This window comes from Notamacropus eugenii, chromosome 4, assembly GCF_028372415.1.
Source record: "Notamacropus eugenii isolate mMacEug1 chromosome 4, mMacEug1.pri_v2, whole genome shotgun sequence".
NCBI classification, from domain to species: domain Eukaryota; kingdom Metazoa; phylum Chordata; class Mammalia; order Diprotodontia; family Macropodidae; genus Notamacropus; species Notamacropus eugenii.
Genome location: NC_092875.1, coordinates 413996336 through 414015664, shown reverse-complemented (window position 1 = coordinate 414015664; position 19329 = coordinate 413996336). Strand labels below are relative to the sequence as shown.

The following is a 19329-nucleotide window of genomic DNA, read 5'->3' as shown; positions in this document are numbered from 1 at the left end:
TTTAACTAGATAAATAACCAGAAACATAAATGGTGGATAGATGTTAGATAGACAGACAGACAGACAGACAGACAGACAGACAGACAGACAGATAGATAGATAGATAGATAGATAGATAGATAGATAGACCTCCCAAACATAAATCCAATGGCACTTTTCTTGCCTCAACTTCATTATGTCATGTATTTCTGACTTTCCTTCTCAGCATTACTCCATTCTCCTTGGACAGTTTGGCATGTTTCAGCTAACAGTGGCTCCTGATTTGGATCAATTTATATAGACATATGTTGCTTCCTCTGGCTAAAAAAAATTTTCCTTGAAGGCAGGTGTCTTTAAAAATTAATCCTCATTACTTAACACATATATAAAACAAAAGTCTAAATAAATGATTGTTGTTTGATTGATTTAATGAATGAATGGTTTGGATTCTGTGATACTTTTGTTATATAAAAATTCAACTTATCTTTCAGATTTTAGGTCAAATGCCTTTTCTACTTTCATTAAATTACTACCAAAAAATAACACCTTAAAAAAAGAAAAAAACTGAGTATACTCTGTCAAGGGAAGAATGGGCATTTAATTAAATAGAGAATTTTCAAGGATTCCTAATGAAGAGACCAGAGCTGAACAGAAATCTGTCAAATACAAGACTCAAAAGAAGCATAAAAAACCAGAGTGGGAAATCATAAAGGATTCAATAAGGTTAAAGTATTTGCCTTCCTCCATGGGAAGATGATACCTGCAACGCCCTGAAACTTTCTTATTATTAGGGTAGTTAGATGGACTATAAATAGATAAATGGTGCAGATATAATGGGATGCTACATAAAAATAAAATAAAATTAAGGGGTGGGAAAGAGGAATGAGTGCAATAGCAGATGGGGAAAGGGAGAGGATGTGGTAAATTATTTTACATAAAAGAGGTACAAAATAACTTTTAGAGTGGAGGGAAAATAGGGGTGTTCAGTTGGAATGTTTGAACTTTATTCACATTGGGATTGGCTCAAAGAAGGAATAATATACACCCTCAGTCAGGTAGAGAAATCTATCTTACCTATAAGAAAGTAAGAGTTGAAGGGGATAAGAGAAGGGAGAGGCTAATAGAAGAGATGGTGGACTGAGGAAGGTGGTAATCAAAAGTAAAATACTTAAGAGGATATAGAAAGGAGAGAAGGAGCAGGAAAAAGAGGAGTAAAGCAGGATGGAGGGAAATACATAGTACACATAATTGTGAAAAAATTTACAAGTTTCTCGATAAAGGCTTCATTTCTCAAATATATTGGACAACTGAGTCAATGTTACAAAAATAAGAATCATTTTCCAAATGATAAATACTTAAATGATATGAAGAGGCAATTTTCAGACAAGGTAATCAAAGCTATCTATAGTTGTATGAAAAAGTGTTCTAAATCACTATTGATTAAAGAAATTAAAATTAAAACAATTCTGAAGTACCAACATACATCTATCAAATTAACTAACATGACAGAAAAGGAAATGACAAATGTTGGAAGGGATGTGGGAAAATCAAGGCCCTAATTCACTGTTGGTGGAGTTGTGAACTGATGCAACCATTCTGGAAGTGCTTTGGAATTATGCCTAAAGGGCTATAACATTATGCATAGCCTTTGCCCCAGCAATATCATGATTCAATTTGTATCCCAGATATTTTTTAAAGGAAAATGGCCTATACCTACAAACATATTTATAGCACATCTTTTTACATTAGAAAAATTGGAACCTGAAGATATGATAATCAACTGGGGAGTGGCTAAATAATTTGTGGTATATGATTGTGTTGGAATAATTTTGGTCTATAAGAAATAATTATTAGGATGCTCTCAGAAAAAAACTGGAAAGACTTAGTGAACTGATGCAAAGTGAAGTGAGTGGAACCAGGAGAACATTGTATACAATAATAGCAATGTTGTATGATGACTAGCTGTGAATGACTTCCAGCAATTCTTAGCTATATAAAGATCCGAGACAATTCTGAAGGACTAATGATAAAAAAATAAATGCTATCCAGCTCCAGAGGAAAAAGACTGATGGAGTCTGAATATAGATCAAAGCATACTTTTTTTACCTTATTTTTCTTGTTTTTTTGGGGGAGGGTGGTCAGTGTTTTCTTTCAGAACATGAATAACACAGAAATATATTCTGTATGACTACACATGTGTATCAAATTGCTTACATTCTTAGTGATGGGGGAACATTGGGAGGAAGGAAGGAGGGAATATGGAACAAAAAAATTTTAAAAATGAATGTCAAAAATTATTTTTGCATTCAATTAGGAAAAATAAAATATTAAATTTCAAAAAGAATTATATTTAGTTATAGAATGCTTTAATAAATTGAGGATAACTGATAGTTACTTATTTCAAGGATCAAAACGATAAAAAATTGATACTTAATATTTTCTATATCCTATTTTCCATTTGGAATGTAGAACATTTTCTTTTCTATTATTTTAAGTTTAGCATCCACTGCACATATTAGAGACAAATATATCCATGGGTGCAACATTTTCCTTATCTTGACTACCTAGAGTATTATGAATTACAAATGGTTGCTTTTATTCTGATGCATTTTTCTCAGGTAGTTTCATGAAGCACTTGAGGGCAATGTCCAATGTCAGAGAAGCTGTGTAAGAGGGCATTTGAACTCAGGTTCTTTGACTACTGAGTCAGTGTTCTTTCTACCATATCTCCTTGCCTTCCAATCAGCAGGCTATATGAGAATGGGATTTTAGTCCACTCACTAATTCCCTTTAATGGAAGTCTATCCCTCACATCTTCTGATTCTAGATATGACTCTAAAGTTGGTGAATTGAATTCTGTTCCAATCTTCTCTGTCTTCACAGTATTAGAGTAAGCATAACTTTTTGAAAGCATTCATATTAATGGCCTTTTTTGGTGGAGTTATGCTTATTCATGAAACAATTATCAGCCCACCAGATTATTTAGTTTTATAGAGTTGGAAAGGAAAAATAAATGACGCATTTTCATTTATTTCACTATGATTACTTTTTATTCAAATGCAATTTTATATAGATAGGGTGTGGAATGATCTGATGGGTAGCACAAAGTGGCAGAGCAGAAATGAGGTTGAAAAAAGACTGTCCAATTCAATTGAATTCAGTTCATTTCAGTTGAATGCAATTTGTTTCAATTCAACAACTGTCCAAGAGCCAAGGAAGTTTGAAGGCACCATATTAATCCCTAGGAGTTCAAACATGGACAATGACACAGTCCTTGATCCCAAGGTACTTCATATCTAATAAAGATACACACATAAACACACACACACACACACACACACATATATATATACATATATATTATATATGATACAAGATCTTGAAAACGGTACTTTATGAAAATTTGAAAAGAGATCTTCTAGAGTTTGGGAACTCAGAATATGGTAGGGAGGACTTCATAAAACAACCATCATCTGAACATGTTCTTAATGGAAGCGAAGAATTTCATCAGACAAGAAGCCTATGTTAATATGTGGAAGTAGGAGAGAAAATATGAGGTCAGAAAACTTATTAGTTTTGTGTGGCTAGAGAAATGAGTACATAAAGGACAGTAATGTGAAAAAAAGGCTAAAAAGGCAGATTAGATGTAGCTTATGGAAAGTCATAAATTCTAGTCCAATGTGTTTGTATTTATTCAATGGACTGTGCAGAACCACAGGAGGCATTTGTTTTCTTTTGTTTTTTAACATGCGCATTTTTATTTGAACTAAGTCAGTGGACAGATACATCTTTTCTTCTCTGCCTCGTACTGGAACCAATCTCATGGAAGTCCCAGGGAGACTGTGAAAAGCCTTCATTCACATCTATTTTGAGGGAGTAGGGACAGAGAGAAAGGAGAGAGCCATTTTGGTTCTGATATTTTTTTTGAAGGTGCACATAGTGAGGGAGATGATTCAAAAAGGAAATAGAATTACATAATTCACATGCAAGTAATACTACTGCTTCTCCCAACCCTCTTGTCTGGAATTAGGTAAGCAGTTACCTTGTGTAGAACAGGACAGCTTTTATAGACATAAGAAACTCCTGGTAACAATGTACTGTACTCTATTTGGAATGATTTTTTTTTAATATACAAAGTCCTAAAGATGCATTGTAGAACTTTGGGGATGTGTGACCTCCCCCTATACATTTAGACTGCTCATCTTCACTATCCTCATTTTAAAAATATAAAACATCAAAATAATAAAATAAAATAAGCCATGCCAACCTCATATCTTTTGAGGGTATGATTATCATGTCACATACTTTGACAAAAAAGAGGTCATTTAGAAGTATTTGTTGAGAACAATTGAGGTCCCAAACTCATTTTTTGTTTGTTTGTTTGGTGGTCCACATCTGCTTGAAGGAGGCTGGGATGGAGCCTCCAATCCTGAGTATAGATGGTTCTTACTTCAGGCAAATTGGCATTATTCAAATTGAACTTTATTTAAAGAATTCTGAAAAGGCACAGGAAGATGGAACAGAAGCATGTTTGAAGAGAGTTGGAAAAATGTGCCACCAGTTGTAAGTTTTCATGAATTTCACAAACATGAAACATTCAAAGGAGTAACAAGATTGTAAAGTTAGCACCAAAATTGTAGTTAGAAATGCATAAGAATGACGGAGAGGAGTTGATTGAGTCTCATGGAGAAGAACTATTGAATGAGAATCTGATTAAGCTTCTAGCTGCAAAGATTGCAGAAAAAGAAAGGAAAGCTTCATAAGCCGAGTTCAAACCAAAAGGGTGCACAACAAAGCAGTTGGCAGAACATTTCATCATTTAACTAATATTTTCTTATATTGAAAAGATGGATCCAAATACCTCAAAACTTTTAAAAGTTTAGAAAAAAGTTGAGGATGATATTACCTGCTATCATCAGATATGTGAGGGGGAAAAAAGAGTCAATGTCCAAAAGTCTCTTGATAGTTTCATAAAAAAGTTGCAGAGCTGGTAACATTATAAAATATATATGGGAGTCCACCCACCAAAACAAACCCAGGGACTATATGAACACAATTACAAAACATTTTTCTCACAAATAAAGTCAGATCTAAGTAACTGGAAAAAAAACATCAGTTGCTCATGGGTAAGTCAAGGTGTTATAATAAAAATGACAATTCTACCTAAATTAATTTATTTATTCAGTACCATACCAATCAAACTACCAGAAAATTATTTTCTAGAGCTAGAAAAAATAGAATTGAAATTCATCTGGAAGAACAGAAGGTCCAGAATATCAAGGGGACTAATGAAAAGAAATGCTGGAGAAGGTGGCATAGTCACTCCAGATCTCAAACTGTATTATAAAGCACCAATCATCAAAAGTACTTGGTAGTGGATAAGAAATATAGGGGTAGATCTGTGGAATAGGTTGGGTACACAAGAACAGCAGGCAATGATTATAGGAGTCTACTCTTTGATAAACCCAAGGACCCCAGCTTCTGGGATAGGAACTCACTGACAAAAACTGCTGGGAAAACTGGATAATGGTGTGGCAGGAGCTGAGCATAGACCAATGCTTGACACCATACACAAGAATAAAGTCCAAATAGGTACACAATATAGCTATAAAAGATGATACTATACAGAAATTAGGGGAGCAAGGGATAATTTATTTATCAGATTTATGGAGAATGGAGAAATTTTTGACCAAACAAGAGATAGAGGACATTATGAAATGCAAAATGGATAATTTTGATTAAATTAAATTGAAAAGTTTTTACACGAACAAAGCCAATGCAACCAACATTAGGAGGAAAGCAGAAAACTGAGAAAGAATTTTTACAGCTAGTGTCTGTGATAAATGAGTTTCTAAAATATAGAGAGAATTGAGTCAAATTTACAAAAATACAAGTCATTCCCAAAATGATAAATGGTCAAAAGATATGAACAGGCAGTTTTCAGAGGAAGAAATTAAAGCTATCTATAATCATATGAAAAAATGCTCTAAATCATTATTGATTAGAGAGATGAAAATCAAAACAACTCTGAGGTACCATATCACACCTATCAGATTGGCTAACATGACAAAACAGAAAGATGATAAATGCTGGAGAAGATGTGGGAGAGTTGGAACATTATTTCTTTGTTGGTGGAACTGTGAGCTAATCCAACCATTTTGGAGAGCAATTTGGAACTATGTCCAAAGGAAAATAAAAATATGCATACACTTTGACCCAGCAATATTGCTTCTAGGGCTGTATCCCAAAGAGATCATAAAAATAGGAAAGATATTTATAGCAGCTCTCTTTGTGGTAGCCAAGAAGTAGAAATCAAGGGGATGCCCATCAATTGAGCAATGGTTGAATAAGTTTTGGTATATATGAATGTAATGGAATACTATTGTACTATAAGAAATAATGAACAGGAAGACTTCAGAGAGGCCTGTAAGGATTTATATGAACTGATGCTGAGTGAAAGGAGCAGAACCAGGAGAACATAATACACAGTAACAGCCACAGGATGCAAGGGCTCTTTCTGATAGACTTCGCCCTTCCCAGCAATGCAAGGACCTAAAACATTTCCAAAGAACTTGATACTAAATGCCATCCACATCCAGAGAAAGAACTGTGGAACTGGAATTCAGAATTAAGTAGACTATTTTCTGTTGTGTTATGTTTTGGTTTTTTCCCATGGTTTCTCCACTTATTTTAATTCTTCTATGCAACATGACTAATGAAAATGTCTTTAAGAAGAATGTATATGTAGAACCCACATAATTGCGTGACATTGTTTTCTTCCTTCCCTTCTTCCTTTATTTTTTTTATTTGCTTGTTGAAATAAAAATGTATATTGTTTTGCTGGTCTTGTTTACTTTACAAGTACCTTTGCATCACAAGTACTTTACAACTCATGTTACTACTCCATGCTTCACTGAATTGTTCATATCTGTCTTATCACACTGCCAGATTCTATTTCATTCATGTGACATAATTTGTTTAGCCATTTCTTCAACTGATGGCTTACTCTTTAATCTGAAGAAGTTATAGTGTATGGTAGTATTTGTGTGGCTTCTAATTAATCAATGAACAAGAATTTATTCAGCATTTACTATTTGCTGGATACTGGGGGTGCAGTGAATAAGCAAAATCAGCCCCTGCCCTCAAAGAGCTTGTATTCTAATGAAGGGGGAAAATGGACAAAAGTATGTGCATGTGTGCATGCTCACACACACACACACACACACACACACGACACATAGAGAGTAGATACAAGATAACTTTGGAAGTAAAACAGAAGCAGAGTTACTGGAAAGGCCTCCAGTGGAAGGCAGCAAGATTGAATTTGGTCTTGAAAGAAGCCAGAGATTCCATTAGGTATAGGTGAAGAGGCCCAGAATTCTAAGCGTGAACGTCATCTAGTGAAAGAACAAAGAGATGAGGAATGGGGCGACAAGTGTAAGGAACAGCAAATGTGCCAATATGATAGAACCATATGACATGTAGAAAAGATGTCAGAAGATTGGAAAGGTAGAAAGGGACCAAGTTAAGTTTATATTTGACTTTCAGAAGTAATAAGAAAACACTGGAACATGATCAGACATAGGCTGTGGGCAACTTTTTGTAGAATCTGCGTAATGACTTGTATGGAGTAGAGAGGGACTCAAGAGACCAATTTTGAAGCCAACAAAGCTCAGGTGAAAAAGTTTAAAAGAATGTGATGACTCTGTGAGTAAGGAGAAGGGGACTTATAGAAAAGATGTTGTGGTAAGTTAGATGACTTGACTTAGCAAACAGATATATGTGGTGAGAGAATGAAAAATTAGGAAATGACACCAATGTCTGGGTGACTAGAGGGATGTTGATGTTCTTGGCAATAACAGAGAAATTCGGAAGAGTAATGGGTGGAGAAAAATAATGAGTTATATTTTAGACATACTGAGTTTGAGATGCCTACAATATCCAATTTAAGATGTTCACATGGAAGCTGGTGATGCAGGATTGCAGTTGAGAGGAAATACTAGGACTGGAGGACACATAGATTGGGGAGCACAGATGACAATTAAAGCTATGGGATCTTGTGAGATCAAGTGAGGTATTAATCAATCAAACACCTAATGAACAATCAAGAAGCATTTTTTCAGCACATTATTATGGGGCAGGCATTTTACTTAGGCAATGAAAATAGAGACAAAACACATCAGTGATCAAGAAGCTTGTATTCTCTAAGGGGAGACAAAATGTCTAGATGGTCCAAAAAGCTAATTCAAGCAATGGTAGAGTGCTGATTTCAGACTCAGAAATGACTTTGATTTTTTTCTCAGGCCCTTACTGTCTTTATGACCTTGGGCAAGTCATTTAACCTCTTTCAGCCTCAGTTTCTTTACCTATAAAATGGGAATAATAACATCACATAAGTTATTAAAAGGATCAAATAATTTAAATTTATGTACCACTTTTGAAAATCTTTAAGTGCCATTTAAGTATGATTTATTATATCTATATAGATGTATAGGTAATGAAACATAAGGTAAAAGATTATTCAACTCAATTCAATAATATATATTTATTAAGAATCTACTGTATGAAAGTCACTATGCTAAACATTAGGTATACAAAGATAAAAATGAATCTGTACCTGTTGTGTCAAGGATCTTAAATTATACTACTAAGGTACAACGTTTACCAAAAGAAGTCTGCACAAAATATCCTCAACAATGAGGATGGCAGTAGCCAGAAATAATTCTTGGAAGGTGTGGTCCCCCATGCTGAGCTGAGAAGCCAGATAATAGTTTTGAAAGGAATAGCTACGAAGAGACTGTATTCCCAACTGGCTTATGGGGGCTGCTTATGGGAAGGCAAATGGGAAAGACACAGTATGTTAAATTTCTCAAGCAAATAGTAATCCATTGGCTGTAGCATATATTGAATAAGGTCAACAAAATGCAATAAATATGGAAAGAGAGAGTGAAGTTGCTTTTGTATTGCTTTTGTCCAGTTGTTTTTTTCAATCATGTCAAACTCTTTATGATCCCCATTTGGGTTTTCTTGGTAAAAATAATGGAGTGCTTTGTCATTTCCTTCTCCAGTTCATTTGTAGAGGATCTCACATGTCAGACAAAGTTGTGCATGTGTGTGTGCATGTGTGTGCTTGTGTATGCATGTGTGTATGTATATGCACATGTGTATGTGCAGTTTCCCTACAAGGAATATGGAATTCTTAAAGTTGTTGTCATTGTTCTTGTTTTGAGAGGCAGGCAAGTGACAAGGTGAGAACTGTGCCTTAGAAAAATTATTTTTGGAAAATACATGGAAGACAGATTGGGGAAAGGAGAGAGTGGATGCAAAAAGTCCCATTAGGGAGCGCAGAATGTCAGAATTGGAAGGAATCGATAAACGTACCTAATCCTATTTGAATGAGAACTTCTACAACCGAACAACTATGGGTTGGTTTTAAGGACTACTATGAAAAGGTAGACAAGAGGGAAAAACCTCTTCCTTTGGTGACAGCACATTCAACTTATATACAGTGCTGATTACCAGAAGTTGTTCTTCATATTAAACCTAAATTTATCTCTTTGCAAGTTCCCCTCCTTTGTCTCTAGTTCTGAATTTAAGGGTCAAGTAGCACAAATCTAATACCTCTTTCACAAGGCAGCGCTGACAGATATTTAAAATGGCCCTACTAAGTTTTCTCCCCTCCAAGTTAGTACCTTCAATTCTTTCAATTGAGTAGACATTGACGTAATTTTTAAGTCCTTTATCATCCTGACTGCCCTTCCGCCCCACCCCAAAAGATCAAGGGATCATGTATTGAAAGCTAAAAAGAGCCATTGAAATCCAGCCTCCTAATTCTGTATAGGAAGATACTGAGGACCAGAGACATGATGTGACTTGGCCAAAATGTTGCAGGTAGTTAACCATCAGAATTTGTAATTAAATGAAGTCAGATCCTCTGATTTCACACTTCTTGCTCTTTCTTCCATATGTCACTGCCTTTCTTACTAAGTTTAATGTAAAAGAGAAGCTTTGCCAGAATGCATGATCTAAGCTGCATAAAAAGCTAACCAGTAACTACTTTCAGAAGTGCCTTAACTTTTCAATACTTACTGAAAACCCACAACTAAAGCAACTTTGTTAGAGTCATGAGGGATAGGAGATGTGGCCCTACATATACTGGAAATGTTGACAGGAAATACAAGAGAGAAGTATTTGGACAGTAAACTAAAGTATTAGAATTCTATTGGGCTGGCTATGAAGATTCACGGAAAGTATATACACACAACCTCCTGGTTAACCTTTTCTTTAGTGTTTCAAATAAAGTAAAATCTTGAAAATTTGATTAAGGCTAGGATCAAATCATAATGATGAATAGTTTTGACTGAAAATAGCAATTGCATGTTCCCTGGTACAAAGGAATTTGAGAAAAGTATCTTGACTGCTATTGAATATATTGGAAAGGGAAATCTAAGGACCCTAAAAATTAGTATTGAGGATCTATCGGTCTTGTAACTAAAAAGGTAATATATACAATATACAACAACCTCCTAAGTCAGACAGAATTAATCACTCACTAACTAAAATATGGTGTGAGCCAGTTAGGTCCAAGCTAAAATAAAAGAACTGAGAAATACTGCTTTATGCATAAGAGAAAGTAAAATTCTTTGAGGGGAGGAATTAGAAATAAGTTCTTTTGTCATTTTCCCTTTCTTTTTCTTTCTTTCAGGGTGCCTCATGTTCAATTCAGGTAATCGAGATCAATGGGCCCAACACTCATTTAATAGATAAGCAAACTGAGACTCTAAGAAGTCGTTTGCCCAAGGTCATAGGAATAATAAGTTTCAGGACTCGACCAGGCCTTCTGACTCCAAATACAGTTATATTTCCACTTCAGCAAACTTATTATTATTAATTATAATGATGATACACTCTGTTTCTCTTACTCTACTATGTCTTTAGTCTTTTGTTTCATCAATAAGCTGAAGATTTTTAAGGCTTATCAGTTATTGTGTTAAAGAAAACATGAGTTATGACATCCCCACTCATCCCCCACTGCCTGACATTGGGGATAGCTGTTGGACTCTGGGCAAGTGACTTAACCTCTCCCTGCCTCAGTTCCCCCATCTGTAAAAGAGATAATTACTATAGCCATTCTCTCCCAGAGTTACTGTAAAGATTGAAAAGATGAGGTATGCAAAGCAATTTTGATCCTAAAAATGAGTAATATAAATGTCATATAACTGATAATTGTGACTGTTTTCTCATTTCAAACTTTGATTAGATTTTAGTAATATGGAAAACATAACCATTGACATAACCAAACTGTGTTTTATAATTAATCTTATTTGTAGTTCTTATTAAACTTCTTGAAAAAAACTGGATTCTGATCTTCTGAATTCATTACTTTCTTCTCATTGTTCTTGAACTTCAGTCTAACAAGAGTGTGCTAAGAGTTGTGTGTGTGCGTGTGCGTGTGTGTGTGTGTTGGAGATGAGGGTTTGGTAGGGGTAAGGGTGTAATGTACAGTATAGATCAGACTGACTATAACACCTCTCAGGAGACATTGTTGATATGTGTAATGGCTTATTCTCCAGTGACTAACTGAAAGATCAATACGGATATTGCTGATAGTGAAAGTAAAATTTCCCTACTTCAGACATTAGAGTAATAATTTTTAGAAGAAAGAATGAAGAAGGTCCAAACATAAGACAATACAGATGGATGGTTCATGTCTGGTGTTTAATATACCCAGACGTTCATATACGCACTTGTCTGGTTATGCTAATTTATATTCTGTGAAATTCTGTCTTTCTCCCTGATACTTAAACCCAGATGTTTTTCTCCTGGAACTTGGCAACTTGTAATCATTTCCCTCATTTTTCTTTAATTCAAACTGAACAGCTGCTGATACACCTTTTTTTGTTAGCATAAATCTTCCTAGATCATGTAATTAGTATGAACAGCTACAGAATTATTATCCTGTTTACATAAGTGCTATTTATCTACCTCTCCGTCAGCACTGAAAACTTTGTGTTTCTGTGGAAGTTAGTCACTCTTTTAAAAACAAAAGAATACCCTTTGCTATATATATGAATTCAGTCTGGGAAGTAGTTGGCAACTTGGTACTTAGACTTTGACATTTATTCAGATAAAACCAGCAGTAACTGCCTTTCTATTTTTTCTCCTTGAATACAATTGAATGAGAGAAAAAATATTTTTTACACTTGTACTTCTAGTTGCTGTTGTTGGTATTGTTTTAAGTGGTAATTTTTTCATCAACTAGTTAGCATCTAAGCTGTTATGCTGCAGTTATATTGGTCACATGGATAATAGCTCATTAACAAAGACAGCATTAGTTTTAATTCTTCATGTGGTTGTTACTTTCACTCTGTTCAATTACTCCAAACTTTCTCTATGTGTTGGGCTTACCACCATGTAAATATAAACTATTAAATTCTAGAGGATATTGAGTGAAATGATAAATGTAAAATTCTAACTTTTTTTAAAGATTCCATGTTCTTCAGTGTAATGGTAATTTAAATGGGAAGATCTTTTCCATTTATTAATAGGCACATGTGACCTGCTTAGGTCACATGGAAGTCTGACTCTCATGGAACCTGTGCTGGGAGAAGTTTGCTGAATCAGTGGGGTGAGAAGGGGCAGAGCTAGAGCAGAGCTGAGAGGAAATTTAATCAGAGTCTAGTCAGAGCTAGAAAGGATTCAGGCAAGCAGGCAACTGGCTAGCATTAGCGAGAGAGCTTGTCTGTGATTTTGTTTAAGGGAGCTGGTTTGTGGGAAGCCTAAGAAAGGAAAGATGTGGGGATAGTATTATCCTCTGCATTGTCATCGAATATAGATTTTTGTTACTACAATGGATTTAGCTTTCTAATTCTAAATTGATGTTTTGTGTCTGTCTTCCATGTAGAGAGCTGTTGTATTTTGTTATTCAGAATTGCTCCAGGATATTCAACACTGCCATGGGCACTATAATATTGTGTTGGTACTATATTTGGATGTTCTACCAAATGAATACACGGTTCTATATTTGCATGTAAAATAGACCAAAGAAGAGTAAAAAGAGTTGTATATCTGATTCACATTCTGCATTATTTCAATATTGTTATAAAATATAATCAGTATGATTATGAATATTTAATGGCATCACTGCTGGTAAGTATGTATTTTCATGAAATTAGTGGGTTAGAAAAGTGTTTAAGAATTTCAGCTCAATCCTTCTTTTTTCCATAGTTTAACTCTTCTTTATGATTATCCAACAAGAACGAATCTTGCACTAAGAGTATACCTTAGATCATTTTTTTTCAGTGGAAGTCTTCCAAACTATACCATGTCAGGTCCCAAACATACTTTTCTGCTCTCCTTGGGGATATTTCAAATATTTATTCACATTTTCATTTGCCTTTTTTATAATAACATCAATAAATTTGTCTTAGATCATTAACCCATCAGGCAAGGATTCTGTCCATTTAAATTAGTCTATAACATATTCAGTAGAAAACAGAAGGCAACAAAGCACTAAATAACACTTTAACAATGAAGACAATTGTGGTGGAGGCTGTACATATGCTATTTCTATATGCATTTCTGGACACTAGAGAGGAATGAAGTTGGGGTATTATGAGAGTTTTTCTTAAAATGGAGTTTCAAAAAGGAACTGACCTGTCAGAAGAAGGGAACACAGGGTCAAAGTAAACTTCCAGTAAAAGGAGGTTGCAGGAACAGAGTAAATCTCCAAGGTGAGAAAAGGAAGGGATAACAAATGGACAAGTCCACTGGGACAAAAGATGTTCAAAAACCCAGAAGAAAATGTTTTTAGCACATTGGGTGCACTTTCTAGTGAGGATTGATGGAATTATATGGTAAGCAAAGAAGGAGTAGGCATGAATGAGCTATGATCTAAACTGGTAGAGGGAATGCTCAATTAACTTATGATGAAAATTGTCTGCATTTGTATGTAGTAGCAGTTCGTATTATTCATTGCTGGTGGAGCTGTGGGATGATCCAACCATTCTGGAGAGCAATTTGGAACTATGCCAAAAAGGCTACAAAAATGTGCATGCCCTTTGACTCAGCAATATCGTTCCTGGGACTCTATCCTAAAGAGATCATAGAAATGGGAAAGGGTTCCACATGTACAAAAATATTTATAGCAGCTCTCTTTGTGGTGGCCAAAAACTGGAAATCAAGGGGATGCCCATCCATTGGGGAATGGCTGAATAAGTTGTGGTATATGAATGCAATGGAATACTATTGTGTTATGAGAAACAATGAACAGGAAGACTTCAGAGAAGCCTGGAGAGACTTATATGAACTGATGCTGAGTGAAAGGAGCAGAACCAGGAGCACTTTGTACACAGTGACAGGAATTTTTCTGGAAGACTTAGTACTTCATTGAAATGCATGGACTTAAAAAATTTCCAATAGACTCTTGAGGGAAAATGCCTTCCACATCCAGAAAAAGAACTATGGAATTTGATCACAGGCAAAAACAGACCATTTTCTTTTGTATTATGTTACTTTTTGTTTTGTTTTATGGTTTCCCCCCATTCATTTTAATTCTGATATGCAACATGCATTTAATAGGAAAAAAACAGCTAGTGTCTGGGTTTGGCCACATTCTACAGAAGGCAAAAAGAGTAAATATCATTTAAAATCAACTATTCAGGAAATGTTGGTAGGAGAATTAGAAGAATGCAGTAACTAATAATGTGTATTTCTAGTGTTCATATTACAAAACACTATCTTGTGCATTATCTTCTCTGTTTCTCATAACAGCTCTGTAAGATAGGTTAAGGCAGGTGTTATTGTCCCTATTTTACAGATGAGGAAACTAATACTTAGAGAAGTTAAGTGATTTGTCCTAGATTGGCAGAAGTCCACTTGGAGTGAGGAGAAACAGGAATTTGACTGCCTCTCTAAGCATCATTTTCTATAAAATGAGGTGATAATACCTAAATAATATAATGTGTCTCTCTCTCTCTCTCTCTCTCTCTCTCTCTCTCTATATATATATATATATATATATATATATATATACATATATATATATGTGTGTGTGTGTGTGTGTGTGTATGTATGTATGTATATATATATACATGTAGATATAGATAGAAAAAGATATAGATAGATCGATATATATCTAATAGATATAGATTGGTCTAGCTATATCTATATCTATCTCTATATATCTATCTCTATACCAATCTATCTATATCTAGACCATGGGATCAAATATTAGATATTTATTTTCTTGAATAATTTCCATTCTATTTACAAGAGGAGTGACACACTGGATACTTCATAGCTATTGATCATCATTCAATCAGTATAGTTAAAGACTGACTGAAAACAGATTAGAATGCGTCTGCTCTATCTAGCTCAATATTTATTTTCCAGTTGTTTTCATTTTAAGTAAAGGAGCTAAATACATGTGACTCAGTAAAAAAAAATAAATTAACAAAAAACCTATTTTATTTAAATTTATAAGAATGGGAGATCCAAAATGGTCATTCTACCTATCCCTCTGCATGTAGGCAGGGTTAAATTTACATTATTATGGACAAAAAGAAAAAAATGATCCTCATGTCTTCAAACATTTTAGAAAACAAGATTCTATAAACTGTACTTTCAACCAAAAGGAACATAGAAATAGAATAGTTAAATTACAAATTATGAGATAAAGAAGTCTAGTTGCTGATACTTTAGGGTAGTTCTCGGGAGGATCCTTTATAATCAATTATTATTCCTATTGATTCCTGCTTTATCAATTTCAGACAGTTTTAAATAATTTGTGACTTCATAATCTACTATTAATATAATTTTTGTTTAATTTGTACATTATTGCCTTTGTTACAATTTTTTTTAGTAAATTTAATGGAAAGTTAAGTTGAAATCAGTTACTAATTATTTGACTAAATTCACCAACTTCTTTCCCCTAACAAGTCAGCAAACAAATATAGCCATAGAGTTGGTATAGATGGTTTTCTTACCTTATGAAGACTCCAAAATATGTTTTTATTCTTCCCTTAATTGAATTCAATTGTAAAACATTTATAGAACAATTACTATATGCAAAATATTGAGGCACTTGGTATACAAAGATTAAAATGAATCATTGCCTGACCTTGAGCTATACATATTCTACAGGATCTGATTAAGTGAATGTATTTGGATACTTTAAGCTAATTCTCCATTTCCAAAGGTGTATTAGTATACACCTGTCAAAGTATAAACATAATGTTATTGAAATTCTATTTTCCTGTTCCCAAAATAGAAAATCAAATAGATAGGTAGATAGACAGATAGATAGATAGATCTCTACATAGGCACATATATGTATATACATATCTATGTGTGTACATATATACACATATATCTACACAGAGATATGCATAGAATACATATATCATCTTTAACGGCAAACTTTTTATTACAAATTTACAATAAATGTTGCACATATGGACATATTCCAAAACCAAGATTATAGAAAGATAAATGATAGATAGACAGCCTAGGCAGATAGATAGAGGATTTCAACCTTAAAAATTTGATCTCTTTCCATGTTTTTAAAATAGATTGCCATTCATAAATTAAAATTAAATTTAAGATCAAACTAAATTCTGAAGTAGATTCAAAGTTAGATTTCACTAAATCAATCTCATTAGTTATGACCTTAGAGATGACAATATTTCTAATATAGGAGAATGGATCTGTGATTTCATGACTGTTTAGAACTTCTGGTAGAAGAAACACTCTTTTTCAATGTAAATAGATATTTTCTCTGTAACTTATTGCCTTATAGAGTTGTTTAGATCACTAATAGTTCAAGTAATTTAAAAAAGCTCATACAGCCAGGATGTGTCAGCACAACTTGGACTCAAGTTTTCCTCACTCAAAGGTAGATGATGCTCTATGTCATATTTCAAGTAGCTGAGGATGTCATTAAAATGAAGATGTGTTATTGAATGAAATAGGTAGCCAATGGCAAAAGACATAACATAGATATATTTGTAACAAAGATCTGCATTTAATTTTCTGCACAATTTTTGTGACTCTTGGCAAGTCACATGAGTGCATGTAACCTCATTTTTGTAATCAATAAAATGGGTATAAGAAGAGCACCTCACTTTCTTCATGTGTCATATGGATCAAACAGGATAATATACGTAATGTGTTTTTCAAACTTCAAAGTACTATATAAGTATTAGTTAATATCAATAATAAATAAAATTATAATTTACCAAATTGTTTCAAAATGTAGAAGGTTACTTAAGGAAAACCAGCCTAATATTCTGACAGAGGCAAAATATAATGATGCATGAATCATATCCATTTTCAACCAACACTGTTACAGCCACCATGACACAATGGATGCAAATACATTGTTAGAATATTTTCAAGCTATTCACATTAAAATATTTTAATGCATCATGAAATATTCCATAGATATGCATATATAATTATATGTTCAACTGTAGGAAAATTCTGGGCTCAGATAAAGATATAAGGAGTCAACTTTCCTTTTCGCACTTTATAAGATTTAAATATGGAATAAATATATTTAGACATTTTAAAGCTCTCAAAAATAAAATGTCAGCACTTTGTCTTTAACTTGTGAAATTAAGAGTCTCAAAATAAGTTTGCTTCAAATAAAATTATCTAATGGGTATTTTAAGAAGAGCAAATTGATATGTAACTAGTCTGTTAAATTTTTCAGTTTAGTTATTCTAAGCTAGTCAGAACATAATGAAGGTTTTTGAGAGGAAGAGATACATTTACCTCATGCAAATTCAAAGCCATTTAGGCAAGTCTCATTTGCATTATTCGATTTTCTATAAAATTACATGAGAAAAAAATTTAAAAATCATTCAAATAAAAGTACTTCATTTTGATGCTAGTTGAAGAGGAGTTTGAAACAAAGCAGGCCTACTTTTAAGGTTAAAAAAAGAAATCAGCTGATGTATGTGTGCCCAGAAACCAAAATATACCTTAACACTTGTTCTGTATATATGAAATTTCGGAATTTCATATATATTATTTTACCCATTATAAATAGTGGGATACTCCGTAATAAATTAAACTTTTTAAAAAATAAAATTTGTTTAAAGAATCCTATATTTAAGCTATTGGATGATTTTGAATTAAAATGTATATTTATTTTGAAATATAATTGTTCAGGTATATTCAAATCTGAAAATACTGACAATCATATATTTGTCTCCCAAGAACATTGACATGAAGAAGAAATTTAGATGGATTAAAGCAGCATGATATCAGATTCAGGAACCATATATATCAAATGAAGATGTGTTCTAACATACTCATGCAGGAGAAATTATATTATTCTTAAAGATCATCCATTTTTTCCCAAAGCATTCAAATAAACATTTAAAATATAAATAAAAATTCACAATACTTACAACCATCTTATTTAGGGACACCCAGCAATCTGATGGGAAGTCCTGTAGTAATGGTACTAAGAACTGAAGACAGCCATCCCAATGGCAAAGAAGAAGCATCATTCCAATGAGGTTAAATATTCTCACCACCGCACTGGCTAGATCATATGTCATATGGAAAATCTGTTGATCAAAGTTTAAAATCAATTCAAATAACCAGTCATTTGGTATAAGAACACTACCAAATACTGCTGACAGAGAAGTGTTTCTAACTAAAATTTATCACTGATCTTATGCAAAAATGGCAAAACCATCTACAAGTATTTTACATAGATTCATTATTGCTCTCCACATTCAAAACAACATTGAATTCTCAACAAGCTGAGGGACACTGAATAAATAAATGGAATATAGGGATAACATGACATATATGCAGTTGCTGCATTTCCCAGAAATCTTTTATATAAGGGCTACCAAAAATGAGCAAAACTAACACATTTGATTATAGCTTCTTTCTATTTCTGTTCACTTTACTGGGTATATAAAAATGTCTATTGGAAAAATCGAAACATAGAAAAGTAGTGCATAAAGCAAATAACATAATGATGTCCTCAATAGAATAACAGCTTGTGTAATAGATTTGCAAAGACCTTACATATGCTATCCCATTTAATCCTTAAAATAACACTGGGGAGGTGAACGCTATTATGATGCCCTTTATATGATGTTATATCTTTTTTACAGTTGAGGAAACTGAGATAGAGAACAAATGACTTGCCCATGGTCACACAGTTGGTTAATATCTGAGGCAGAATTTGAACTCAGGTTTTCCCAACTCCAACTTCTGCCCTCTATCTATTGGGTCACCTAATGACTATGTAAGAATTGACAGATCTACTGATACTGTCATCATATGAGTTGTTGATTGATTTGAAAAAAAGATCAGGATAATTAT

At 33.7% G+C, this 19329-nt stretch overlaps 1 protein-coding gene across 1 annotated transcript in view; it reads right to left on the bottom strand.

Moving 5' to 3' along the window:
• Positions 1 to 19329, bottom strand: part of HCN1 (hyperpolarization activated cyclic nucleotide gated potassium channel 1) — a 624487-nt gene that overhangs the window by 264056 nt on the left and 341102 nt on the right. The window contains exon 3 of the mRNA XM_072605676.1: positions 18396 to 18557. Coding sequence (XP_072461777.1) covers positions 18396 to 18557 — 162 coding nt within the window. The remainder of the gene's footprint in view (positions 1 to 18395; positions 18558 to 19329) is intronic.